This window comes from Diabrotica virgifera, chromosome 8 (genome assembly GCF_917563875.1).
Source record: "Diabrotica virgifera virgifera chromosome 8, PGI_DIABVI_V3a".
Classification (NCBI taxonomy): domain Eukaryota; kingdom Metazoa; phylum Arthropoda; class Insecta; order Coleoptera; family Chrysomelidae; genus Diabrotica; species Diabrotica virgifera.
The window spans coordinates 228,188,237-228,202,181 of NC_065450.1; the positions used below are offsets into that span (position 1 = coordinate 228,188,237).

The 13,945-nt window shown below is 32.2% G+C and overlaps 2 protein-coding genes across 4 annotated transcripts in view; one reads left to right on the plus strand and one right to left on the minus strand.

Annotated features, from left to right (window-relative positions):
• Positions 1-13,945, plus strand: part of LOC126890643 (activating signal cointegrator 1 complex subunit 1) — a 23,342-nt gene continuing 9,397 nt past the window's right edge. The window contains exon 1 of the mRNA XM_050659739.1: positions 1-141. The gene's annotated coding sequence lies outside the window, so the exon portion shown is untranslated. The remainder of the gene's footprint in view (positions 142-13,945) is intronic.
• The window catches only part of LOC126890644 (bifunctional methylenetetrahydrofolate dehydrogenase/cyclohydrolase, mitochondrial), a 26,459-nt gene continuing 16,444 nt past the window's right edge, over positions 3,931-13,945 (minus strand). For 2 of the 3 annotated variants that reach the window (XM_050659741.1, XM_050659740.1), the window contains exons 2-6: positions 9,869-10,059; positions 9,460-9,730; positions 7,736-7,941; positions 6,353-6,475; positions 3,931-5,554 (exon numbers count right to left, since the gene is read on the minus strand). In XM_050659741.1, the coding sequence (XP_050515698.1) occupies positions 5,409-5,554; positions 6,353-6,475; positions 7,736-7,941; positions 9,460-9,730; positions 9,869-10,059 (937 nt within the window). In that variant the 3' untranslated portion in view covers positions 3,931-5,408. Of the gene's footprint in view, positions 5,555-6,352; positions 6,476-7,735; positions 7,942-9,459; positions 9,731-9,868; positions 10,060-10,140; positions 10,273-13,945 lie in introns of those variants that run through there. The other variant, XM_050659742.1, reaches the window with a different exon arrangement.

The following is a 13,945-nucleotide window of genomic DNA, read 5'->3' on the forward strand; positions in this document are numbered from 1 at the left end:
AAAAGAAGAATAACATAACCAACAAATGACATTTTGATATGATTAAATAAAACGTCAGTGCAATAAATACAAAATAAAAAATATTGTCTTATGTCTTTGCAATTTTGTACCCATTTTTGAATACTACTTCAATTATACAGGGTGAGTAATAAAAAATTTGCTAAATCAGTATGGTAAAAATCTCAAAATATTTTATTTAACACTAATATGTTCAGGATCGTTTCTTTCTGAGATAAATGCTGTTGAATTTGGAAAATTAAAATATAGTTCTGTTAATATTGTGTCCTCTCCATTGGTTATACATTCACAGTTTTCAGGCTGCCTTCCACGTCATCCAACCATCTACTTAGTTCTAGGTTTTCTTTTTCGTCTTCCTATGGGTTTTCATTGTAATATTTTCTTTGTCAATTTTGTACCTTCTTGTCTCTAGACAAGTCCCAGCCATGTCAGTCTCTGACTTTTGACAAATCCTGCAATATCTTGCCCTTCATTCAATTCATTAATCTCGTCATCTCTCCTGCTTCTTCATGTGCTGTCTTTCTTTCTTTCTAAGTATCTATCATGTCTCTCTTTCTACGTGTCTTTCTCTCGAATGTCTTGAGTTGTGTTTCATCTTCTTTTGTCATTACCCAGGTTTCACAACCATAGGTTACTACAGGTCTATTTAATGTTCTGTAGATAGTAATTTTGGTACTTTTGTCTAATAATTTCGATTCCGTGATAGATCTGTCGTGTGGTATGACAAACTAGGGAGTTTGTCATATTCTTCTTACTAAATTTGGCAGCAAAGGAGATACAGTGTATACGAATAGGTCGCTGTTTACTCATTTGGTAAAAATATGTATGGGCATCCTTTTTTAAAGGATAAGTAGGGACTTTTTAAAACAGATGGCAGTAGTACCTAACTCATTTTCAGAGAATTATGGAGTTACGCGTATGGCTGAAAGACTTCGGTCGATGGCCTTTTGGTACATTGTATCAATAAAGTATGTCTCTCTCTCTCTCTCTCTCTCTCTCTCTCTCTCTGGAGTTACGCAGTTTACAGATTAAGATGATGATATGTAGTAATTTGTACTGACTGCCTCAAGAGAACTAAGTTGAAAAGCATTGATTCGTATCCCTGTTTCACTCCCACATTGATTTATTTATTTATTTTACGGGCAAGCCCAATTCTACAAAAATACATAGTGTACAGAAAAAAAACAATAACATAATATAATATAAAAAACAGACATACAGAAATATAAATATAATATTAGAAGTAAATATGTACTATGAAATAATATCATAAAACCAAGTTAACAAATTACAAAACCAAGTTAATAAATTACAGACGCTTCACTCAAATATTGATCCCATCTAAATTTCTTTTAAAACGACTGATGGAGTTGTCGAACAGTTGTAAATTGCAAAGGGAGTTTGCTAAATTCAAGACTCTGGGTACGAATGAAAAAAGTGAATAATTAAACCTGTGGAATGGTACATAAAATGTTCGCACTTGTCTAGTGGTGCGAGGTGGTACAAACAGTGCGATCTTATTAAGTACAGTGGAACCTCGATAACCCGGATTAATCGGGACCGCGGCCGATCCGGGTTATCGAAAATCCGGGTTAGCCGGAGAATATAGTAAAAATTAATAAATAACCTCCATTATAATTACAAAAACATGAAACACATATGCACAGTACACATCTAAATTACGTATAGTTGTATAGAGTGTAGAGTTTTGTTCATTTCTTGGTAAAAAACTCAGTCATACTGTAGAGATGTACCGACACCATAATATGGTAGGTCTGGATCCCGCGTACGAAAAAAAAGTTGATAAATAGCAAGCTGAAAATTTGTTATTAGCTTAAGGGTGTCTAGTCGGACAAACATTAATATATGGGAACACTGGAACAGGGGAAGTTTTAACTGTGGAACAGGCTAAAAATTTGGAACGGTCAGACCACGAAAACGGCACATGTATTTTGTCCGACAGAACAGACTTAAACTCTCCGAATAGAGATTAAACTCTCATGCAAAAATCAGACTGCTATTTATCACCAAATTGGCGTTTTAATGAGTGGAACATGTAGAATATGTCAAATGACAGGAATTATGACAGGTGATAAATAGCAGTCTGATTTTTGCATGAGAGTTTAATCTCTGTTCGGAGAGTTTATGTCTGTTCTGTCGGACAAAACAAATGTGCCATTTTCGTGTTCTGACCGTTCCAGATTTTTTACCTGTTCCACAATTAAAACTGCCCCTGTTCCAGTGTTCTCATATATCAAAGTTTATCCGACTAGACACCCTTAAGCTATTAACAAATTTTTAGCTTGCTATTAATCAACTTTTTTTTCATACGCGGGATCCAGACCTATGGTATCATAATATCATATTATGATGCTGCAATAAATTTATTTTAAAGATTCGCCTTTATCAATCCTACCTAATGTTTCTAGTTTCTTTTCCATTGTCACAACATTTTTACGTTTTGTTAACATTACAGTTTTGTTACCATTACGTAGACAAAAATCAGGCAAACACAATCTGAAGCACGATTACAGAACGGAAGTGATTAAAACAATGTTGTTATTTAAGAACAGACTAAGGCCATTGTTTTAAAAAAGAATTTTTAAATAGTCACGTCTATTTTAAACAATGCTAAGACAGTTTGACATAAATAACGGAAAAGGAATACAGACAGGTGCCTGTTCTTTCCGATAAGCTGAGACGGTCGCTCTGCCTGCCGCCGTGTGCATGAATCATTTTTACTGTTGTACATACTTATATGTGTTCAAATTACACAAATACACATTATCTCTCAAATATTATTTGACCTACATACATTTTTATTTGATAAAATTGTTAAATTGTTTATTTGTTAAATTTTTGTCTGATGAAAATCGGTCCGGGTTAGCCGGACTTACGGGTTATCGGGGGCCGACTTATCGGGGTTCCACTGTAGTTGAGAACAACTGCATATACCATTTAAGATCTTGAATAATAGCAAAAGGTCCCTTTGTTTTCTCCTGCTTGCAAGAGAAGGGACCTGCATTGATGTCAAACAGGGGTCAGTTCTCCATCGTCTCTAACAGCGGCTTTTGAACCTGCGATGTCATTTTTAACCTTTAACTATACGTGCTGGCGTATTTTGTAAGCCAGATATAGGAATTCTACTGCAAATATATTTAAAAATTTAATTGTTGACCTTGTTTATCTCTCTAACCTATCACTGGAATGTGCTTTACAATTTGGTTTTAGTTTAGTTATAATCAGCGTTCTGGGAAGATCGTAATTTAGTTTATTATTTGTTGTTTCCGGTGGTGGACAATATACGCCACGATTATATTAATATAAGTAGTACATATTTTAATTGTTCTTTAGTCATTATGGCACAAAATATATTTTTCTTTATAAACAATACTTTTTCTCCTGTAAAAAAACACTTCAAAAAATTTTTTATTAGTAATTTTATTTATGGAATCCAGTTATTCCATGATTCCAGTTATAAATCCCAATAGGCTAACTGAGAAGGAACTCCAACTATTTACTGATGCCGAATAAGGTTTATACAAACAACTAAGTGTATTTTTTCAAAAAAAAAAACAAATCCGCTGTTTTTAGGTGTATTTTCTTGTGGCGTATAAAGTACGCCACGCGTGTAGTTATGTTATAACTTGATGCGCGGGTAGTTAAAGGTTAAGAGGCTGATATATATTTTGTTTCTTTTCTCACTATCAAGAGCTTGTTTAAAGTCTATATACATGTATAGTTCTATGTAGTATTCATAAACTTTTTCGCGAATCTTTGTTAATATGAATATATTGTCTATAGTGGCTCTATTTGTTCTGAATCTATTTTGATTAAATCCATTAGTTCTTCAGTATTTCAATTTTATTCCATTAATATAGATGAATGCTAATGCTAAATAAAAAGCAGAAAGTAATTTAACAATATATTTATAAAATATAATTTTTATTGAATAATAATTGTAAATTGGCAAACGACTAAAAAATCATAAATTATAATACTGTGCAAATTAATTACACTGGTAATCAATATTTAACAATGTCAAAATAAAACGCTATAAAAATAACCACGAAACCAAATGTTTAAGGCAAAAACAAACAAAATATAAAGCATGTGTTGGCTTAATAAAATTTTCGGTTTATATAGAAACAGAAAACATTAAATATAAATAAGATAAATACTTAACAGGCTTCAATATATTATTAAAGTATGATCAATCTACAATGTGTGTAACTTGAAGCCATATAGGGAACTTTCTTATTATTAATTTTACGAAAAAAGTTATTCTTTTCATAAAAAGCTCTGCATGATTTAAAATCCAAAATGCAACCACCAGATATCAAATTGTTATCAATTTTATAGGAGGTTTGTCAAAAAATATGAATTTCTCTCAAAAGTAAAAAACTTATATTTTAAATATTGAAGATTGTTATTATGAAAAGACGTTTGGAATTAAAAACTATATTTTAATATGCAATTTCATCCTTTAAATAAAAAAAATTACAAATGACTGATTTCTCAAATTACTGATACTGAACATAATTTTTATTTATTATAAATATGATTATTCTTTTGTTCCGATAGAAAAAAAGGCTATGAACTCTTCAACGTTCGTTAGATTTTTAATATATTTTATTTTGTGAAAATTTGCCTATCATTTTTTATCGGAATGGAAGAGTTATCATATTTTTAATAAATAAAATCATGAGAAAAATTTGCAAAATTTTTATTTTTAATTAGAAGGAAGTAGTTTCATATTAAAACATAATTTTTAATTCCAAACAATTTTCAATGTTGGGAAATATAAATGCACCTTACTATTGAGTGAAAGTCATATTTTTTGACATACCTCGTATAAGATTGATAAAATTTCATATCCGATGGTTGCAGGTTTTAAGTTTTACACCATACAAAGCTTTTTCTTGTACAATTAATAAACAAAAATTTCTGAAAGACAGGGTGAGGCATACTTTTTGGACGCACATTTTGGAAAAAATTTGCCATATGGTTCCAAGTTACGTAGATACACTGTATATGTTGTTTATCTATTCTTAAAAACTGGACCATGATTTCTATCAACATTAACCTTAATGTTACTTCATAGACTTTTAGGTTTTCGAAAATGCTTCAAATATTTCTAAGTACATCAGTTTGTCATATCACTCTCTTCTTTGTACACAATCCATTATCCAGGTTTAGAAAATCACGTGAAAAGTATGTACATAAGGTACATAAAGAAAAAGTATACATTGGAGATTCCTTAGAATAGTAGAGTATCAAGGCCGTATTTCTGTCATATCAAGAATTAAACTCACAATATTCTATAAATTAACATTTGAAAAATATCTTTAAAGCCCAACATGCTTTTTTGTTTTGGTTTAACATTAAATTTAATGCCCGTTGGCTTTAACAACCTTAGCAGCCCCTTCCACCATAAGTTGGGCAGCTTTAAAGGTATTTGACATTAGCATTGCTACAGTCATAGGTCCCACTCCACCAGGGACAGGAGTGATGTAGCCAGCAACATCAGAACAACCTGAAAAAGAAATAAAAAGGTATTAAGATCTTTGAAAATAAGTAGAAACTTTCGAAGAAGTTTGTAAATCCTCCTTCCCATCAGGTTATACATTTTCGACTTGTTACTTTGCAGTAGCATAATATTGCAATAAACCAAGGTTTTAGACCGGTGTACTTTATTACAGTGTAGAAGCTTGGACTTTCAAAGTAGAATCAATACAAAGAATTATAGGTATTGAATTTTGAAAAGAGCTATGAGTCATGCCGATTTAGTATACAAGTTTACGTGACATTTTCAAGGTCATAGCTCTTGTCAAAATCCATTACCTATAACTCTCTTCAAATGTAGGTGTAGAGAACAGACTCTGAGAATATCATGGGTTGACAGAATGACTAATGAGGAGGTACTGAAAAGAATGGCGAAATAAAAAGAAGTAGAAACTGTCAAAGAAAGAAAACTGCATACCTGGGGCACATAATGCTTGCTGAAAGATACAGCATCCTATGACTATCATACCAGGAAAAATAATGAGCAAAAGAAGTATCGGAAGAAGACATATCCTGGCTCAGAAATTTGAAGGAGTGGTGTGAATGCAGTTTGGGTCAACTATTTTGATCAGCTGTTTCTGAAGTTAAAATCTCATTCAAGTCTTATTCAGAATATATGAGATCTCATTCCTCAGGTTAGCACTCGAAATAGTGATTTATTCCTGCAATATCTGGCCAAAAGTTTGGAACTAATTGATTTGTATTTTATTTTGTTGAATATTACTTAAATAATACATACTGCAAGAAATTTCCAGAAAAAAATACTCACCTTCAAAATCAACATCTCCTACAATTTTGTCCTTGCCATCTTCGGTTGGTATCCTTGTAATACCAACGTCGATAATACATGCTCCAGGCTTGATCATATCTGGTTTGATCAAGTTAACTACACCTGAAAGGGTACAAAAATGTTAATATCAACTAAGAAAATAATGTATGTCCTAAAAGTTTTGACACAAAATTCATTGGCTTTAATTTTAACAAAAACAAAATAAAATTAAGTTGTATTCGGAAACAAGTAAATTTGTCTACTGTAAGTTGAGATTTATTTATTTTGAAGTGTTCGCTGTAAGATATCATATAAATGAGAAATAAGAAAAAGTATCTACAAGTTGGTTGGGCTGGTAACCAAAGCTGAAATCTGTCGAATATTCCAAAATTAAAACATGTCATGCAGAATTTATAGAACAAAGCGGAGTGCAAGCAGAGAATACAATGTCTGAATCTACTAAAAAGTGGAAGACCAAGTGCATTATTGTATATTATAATTAAAAAAAAAGAAAAGGACAAAAAAAAATATATAAGAAAAAAAAGCAAAAAAAAGAGAAAAAAAAGCAAAAAAAAAAACTAAGAGGATGTAAACCTCCGATATGTTGAATCGTGTTATGTCTTAGCGTAGTAAAAAAAAACAATTAATAAAAAATAATAAAAAAAAATTAAAATATAATAAAAACAACACAAAATAAATAAATATTTACATAAAAATATTTTCAACCAAAACAGTGTATCATTTAGATTATAATTGTAGTATGTTAGTTTGTTATGTATTTAGAGTTAGAAATACAGAAAAAATTCCTCTGATTAAAAAAAATTGTTTTTAAAATAACAAAATGTCTGGCTAATTGGCTCGTCCAAGGCCATAAAATTCACATAAAAAAAGTGCATTTACTGCGCAGAGGCCAGAGAGATTAGTGAGAAAAGCAAAAATCTAGATTGGAATGTCAATTAAGAGATTGGCTCGTCAATACAGATCTTCTAAGAGTATGATATCGTTGGAATTGAGGAGGAATGGTCTTAAATATTGAAAGAGGTGTAAGTGCACACTTTCAAGCGCGACTCCATCGAGTTGCTGTCGCCAACTGAAGGCGAGTACACTTTGCCAATGAAAAAATCATTATTTTAGATGACGAAAAGTATTTCACTTTCAGAAACGTAATTATGAAATAAAGGGAAACCATGTATTTCATACAGACAACGTAGAGGAATGTCCTGAAAATGTTAGATACAAACATAAAGCGAAATTTGCAGACAAAATCCTTGTCTGGTATGCAATTTCTAACAGGGGTGTATCCCGACCTTTAAAATCATTTAATAAATTCCAATTTTTATTATTCAGAATTCTGAGACCTCAAACAGATAAAATATGACTTACCGGTGGCACTTATGACAATGTCAGCTCGCTTAACGAAAAACTCCAATTCTTCTGGAGGGGTGTGTCTGTGACACAAGGTGACGGTGGCTTCATGACCTGGACATTCGTTTCTAGCGTCAGAGTGAAGAAGCAAGGCTATCGGAAGACCTACGTTCTTGGATCTACCACACACTACTACGTTCTTGCCGAAGGTATCAATGTGGGACCTAGAATGAAAGTTCCATGATACATTTTTTACAATAATTGCTAAAGTTTTTTATTCTTCTGACGGTAATAGTGATTAAAAGGCTACGAATATAATATATCAGCATGTATGTTTATCTTATCAAGGCATTTGGCGAGAAGACACAATGCAAGCTGAATGGAAAGAAGGGGTTATTGTACCAATTCATAAAAATGAAACAAAAAATAAGGTAATAAATACCGGGAAATGACGCTCATAAATATCACCTACAAGTCCTTGCAAACATAATGCTAGAAAGAATAAAACATGCACAGAAGAAATCATTGGATCAATGCGAATTTAGACAGAGCAGCTCTACTATTGACCAGATATTCACAATAAAACAGATAATGGAAAAATGCTGGGAGTTTGATCGTGAGCTTCATCAGATGTTCATAGATTTTAAACAGGCGTTTGATAGAGTATGTAGGGTTAGACTGTGGACAGTGGACAGCCATGCAATAACTTGGCTTTCCAAAAAACTAGTCAATTTGATATGGATATGTATGGAACGGTTACGATGTAAGGTGAGAGTTTTACAACAACAGTCCGAGACATTTGAAATAAACAATGGATTAAAACAGGGAGATGAACTTTCACCACAGCTCTTCAACTTAGCTCTGGAACACATAATCAGAAGTGCAAGAATCGAAAAACCGATTACAGTATTTCATCAAGAAGGACCAAACTTACTACTGGCATTTGCAGACGATATCGATCTAATAGGAAACACTAGATTAAGGATGAAAGAGACTTTCGTCAGGATCAAAAAGGAAGCAGAAAAGATGGGGCTCCTAATCAATGAAAATAAAACTAAATATATGTACATGAGCCGCAATAACCAAAACAGAGATAGAATCGGACAGAACATCACTATCCATGAACTTGGTTCACTTGGAACAACAATAACGGATCACAAGAAATAAACAATAGGATACAGGCCGGCAACAGATGTCTTTAAGCCTTTCAAAACCTATAAAATCGAAAGAACTAAGACATACAAAGATACAACAGCTTTATAAAACAAATATACAACCCATAGTGATGTATGGTAGCAAAACGTGGACGATAACAAAGGCAAACGAATAACGACCACCTCTTTGGGAAAGAAAAATCTTAAGGAAGATCGTTGAGCCTTTGCTTGCTGAAGCAGCTACTGGAGAACTAACAATCAGCTCAAAGAACTATACCCAGACGCTTAGATAATAAAAGAAATAAAGTACAGAAGACTCAAATTGTTAAAACCCATGAAGAGTTGTAACGCCACGGAGTAGAGTAGATCTTTATCTATATTTTTAAGGAGTGAGAGAGAAATAAGTGGTTGTATGATTGTATCTTTAAAGATGGAACAAATATAGATTTTAGAACCAAATATTAAATGGGAAAGGCATAGTAGGTTGAGGGGGGCTGTTAGAGATGTATGATATGGATTTAAAAGCAAAATACTTCATTCAGAATGTATTGGCTAAGATATTTTTATGGTGAAAAAAAATATACCCACCTTTTGATGAGTTCGATGACACCCAAAGCGGTGCAGGGCACTAGCGTATCCAGATTGAGAGCCAACCGACCCATGTTGGTAATGTGGAATCCATCTACATCTTTTTTAGGATCTACGGCATTGCATACTTTTCTCTCCGAGATGTGTTCGGGGACTGGGAGCTGTACTAGAATACCGTCCACCGAAGGGTCTTCGTTAAGTTCCTTTATTTTGTCAATCAGTTCTTGTTCCGTTAAGTCTTTTGATAATTTTAAAGTTTTGCTAGTTATACCTGAAACAAGATGGTCCATGATGTCTAAAATATTGTCGATAGATTCATACAAATACAAGAGGAAGAAAGAGTTGTAAAAACGGAGTCCCAAAACAAGCTTAAAAAAGTAAAAGTGATTGAAGAAGAAATTTAACTTACCAACTTTTTTAGCAGCAGTCATCTTATTCCGAACATATTTGTTGCTAGCCGGATCCTCTCCTACCAAAATGGCAGTCAAAGATGGAGCCCGGTGCCCTTCGCTCACCCATGTGTCTATATCTCTCTTCAGCTCCTTCTGGATTTCTTCGGCAACTTTTTTGCCATCGATGATTTGCGAGCAGAATGTGTTTCTGCAACAAAAATAAATAAATAATAATAGAAAAGCTTGAGATATATTAAAATAAAAATAATAAAAATACTTCTGTGCTCACCTCCAACGCATAGTTTAGTCTAATACGAAAATAAATAAATAAATAAACAATAAATTAATATATCTATAAAGGAGCAACTACACTGTGCACAGATCTCTTGTTGTACAGATCTTTGTATGCCCTGTTTATCAAGAACTTCTGGGTATTTATATCTACCCGGTTTCGCCATATACTTCTAACACCAAAATAAGATCTTTACGTCATACCCAGAAACCAAGAAAACAATTTTCAAAATGTTTTATTGTACGTCAGTCGAAAAAGTTGTGTAATTTTGATATGATTGCCGAACAGTATATATCTATAAAAAGCAAAAAATAATTGTTTAATCACTTTTTTAAAAATAATATTAGACTATAAGATACTTATTAGATATATAGGAAATATTTTATTTAATTACTAAATAAAAACATACAAGAAAAAGACTTTTGATAACTTGTTGGTGTTACTATGGTTGTGTTGCATAGATTTTTGCAATTCTATGAAGTTAATTTAATTATTAAAATAATAATTGCATCAGAAATTCAATTTTCTACCAAAATGTTCTGATATATAATGATTAATTAGGCAAGATAAGAGCAGAATGTGTTTCTGTCTGTCTTTCTCCTCATCATATCCAGATGGTTGGGTGATTGCACCTGTACCATTAACAAAACTTTTAATGTTTTTTTTGTAGTCTTTTAATGTGCTGTTTTTTTGATGATTTTTTGAAAACTTTTACTTTGAAAAAAATTATATTTTTTGGACCAATGGAATCCCTCTTTCCTAGTCGTTCTTTTTAGATTTTGATCCTAGCTCTGAAGATGACAATTTTTAAATGGGACCTTATGGCAACTGATACCTTGTTTGAAAGGTATTTAAAATACCTTTTCAGTCATACTAATTTTTTGGATTTTAGTTGATTTTGATGAATAAATTAAATAAATTTCTAGTTTCGCATTTAATTAGATAATAAAAATTCAAATGTCTGCCTATGGTTTTTTTGTCAAAAAAGTTGACGTTTTTCAATTCTCTAGTAGTTTTAACGTCAACGTCAATCTTTTTGACAAGTAATCATATGCGAAATTTTGAATTTTTATTAATTAAATGGGAAACTACAATTTAATATTTTTATATCATTTATTCATCAAAATTAGCTTAAACTTAAACAAAATTACTATGACTGAATAGGTATTTTCAATACCTTTCAAACGAGGTATCACTTGCCATAAGGTTCCATTTAAAATTATCTGTCACAGTGACGCTGTAAAGTCATCTGTCATAATTACGTCACCTGTCATGACTAGTTAAGAAGTTTACGTCCGTTTATTTCCTCCCTCCAAATTTCACTATTATAGGTATAACCGTTCAAAAGATACGAGTGGGGGTACGGACTTTTGACTAGCACTGTATGTACACTCACCTGCACAAAATTCCGCCACCCAAAATTTTTGATTAAGTTTTACAATTTATAACTTTATTATTTGTGCTCCGATTTTCAAGATTCTTGCAACAGTTTGTAGGTACATGTCACATGTATTGACATCGTTTGGTATTATTCCGGTAAAACTTATTTTGCTTGCATGGCATTATACAGAGGTGAATGGAAGCCGATTTTGTTTCATAGTCCTATCATATTATCCCGGAGGCATTGCTGAAATTTTGTTTTTTTAATTATCCGAATATCGCTTTTCTGGCAAGAGCTGTACCATTTTTTGTAAATAAAAACACTGATGGGCTCATAAAATAGAAGTTGGATTGATAAGATTGGAATGGTCCGCATGCAGCCCAGATCTCAATCCTATTGAGTATTTATGGGATGAATTAAAAAAAGCTATTCGCCGTCATCCTAGGACTCCAGAAAATTTGGTACAGTTATGGCCCTGGTAGAGGAATATCGGGCTACGCCGCAGGCAAGGATAACACATCTTTATTTGATGCCAAACAGATTGCGAGCAGTCCTTGCTGCAAGAGGTGGACATACCCGCTATTGAATTGTTTTGTTTTGTTGTTTATTTTGTTTTGTTAATTTTAGTGCGTTTGATATTTTTAATTAAAAAAAAAATCATCAAAGCAGTGTTTTTATTTATAGCTCTTACAAGAAAAGGGATATTCGGATAATTCAAAAAACAAAACCTTAGTGATACCTCCATGATAATACAAAAGGAGTATGAAACAAAATCAGCCCTCCAATTTTTCCACAGAATTTTTTAAAGTTAGAAGAAAATACAAGGCTTTGATTCACCCCCGTATAATGCCATGTAAGCAAAAAAATTTTTGTTACCGGAATAATGACATATGACATAAATACATGTACCTACAAACTGATGCAAGAATCTTGAAAATTGGAGTACAAATAAGAAAGTTATAGATTGTCAAACTTAATCAAAAATTTTGCGTGGCGGAATTTTGTGCCGGTGAGTGTATTTCCGAAAAACCCTATTACCACATAGTGGTGTAGGGCATGTTTATAATTACTTATTACTATACTACTATTACTATACAATATTGTTCTGAAGCTATTTTCTTGTGGCATTTTTATATTTCAATACCATATTTATATAAAAGGAGTATCCGAGAAACTTAAAACCATAGGAAATAAATTCAACATATCAACAACATTCAAAACAACAAACACATTGAGATCTATTCTATCTAAAACTAAACCTAACAGTGAACAAGAAAGAACAAAGAATTGTATTTATAAAATACCTTGTGAATGCGAACAATTTTATATAGGTGAAACGTCAAGACCATTAGACGTTAGAGTAAATGAACATCAGTCTTATATAAAAAATAGAGAATTTGATAGATCTCAAATATGTCAACACGCATGGGATAATGAACATAGAGTTCAGTGGAGAAATTCAAGTATAGTCCTAAAAGAAGCAGATAGTAAAAAGAGAAAAATCAAGGAAGCGGCTCTAATTATGCTAAATGAAACCAATTGTGTCGCAAATTCCTCGGTAGAATGCAGTACGATGTGGTTACCCATATTAAAGGAAGAAGTCAATAGAAAGAAAATATCACAATTAATAAATCAGTAACATATCGAGGTAGTACATATTTAGTATTTTAGTATTATTTAAAATTTAAAATATCAAGTCAGAATTTGGTATTAGTTTTGAGAGTAAACTAAATGTAAACCCAAATACTTACGATGTCGGGATAGTATCACGAGGTTTTTCCTGGTTTTCCCTCGTGATTTACTATGGAATCTCTAACGCGAGAATTTCAGTGCCACCGTTGCATTTGGTTGTCTTTTTAAAGACAGATCACATGCTATGATTTTTTGTGGCGGATATTCTTGAGTTGGGATTGATTTCATGTAATCGAATGAACTATCTTTTAATAAAGTCGTCCCAGGAACGCAACTTATCAATATTGGCAATATCATTTTAAAGTCGTCTACTTTAAAATGTATAATACGTGTCTGAATTGCCGATATAAATGAGTCAGATTAAATAAATTATTAGAAGAATTTTTTACTAAGCAACAACATTTTTGTTTATTTAGTATTATTTTGTATTTTGACAACGACACCCGACTTGGGCGTCGAAACGTTAATAAAATCATTTTTAGGTAAAATTGTGGCTTATTTCCCATTTGAATATACTATACAATAAGTACATGCGTAGATGAAAACAAAGACTAAAGCAAAGAAATAAGAGTAAGGATTGAAATAACAAGACCATCTATAAAAATAAAAAAATTCTAACCTGATCTTTCTGTGAATATCACGGTAAGAATTTCAAGATGATATACAGTCGGAAAAATGAAAGAACGATCACATCAATCACTTATTTTGTATTTGCTGTCTTTTTCTATA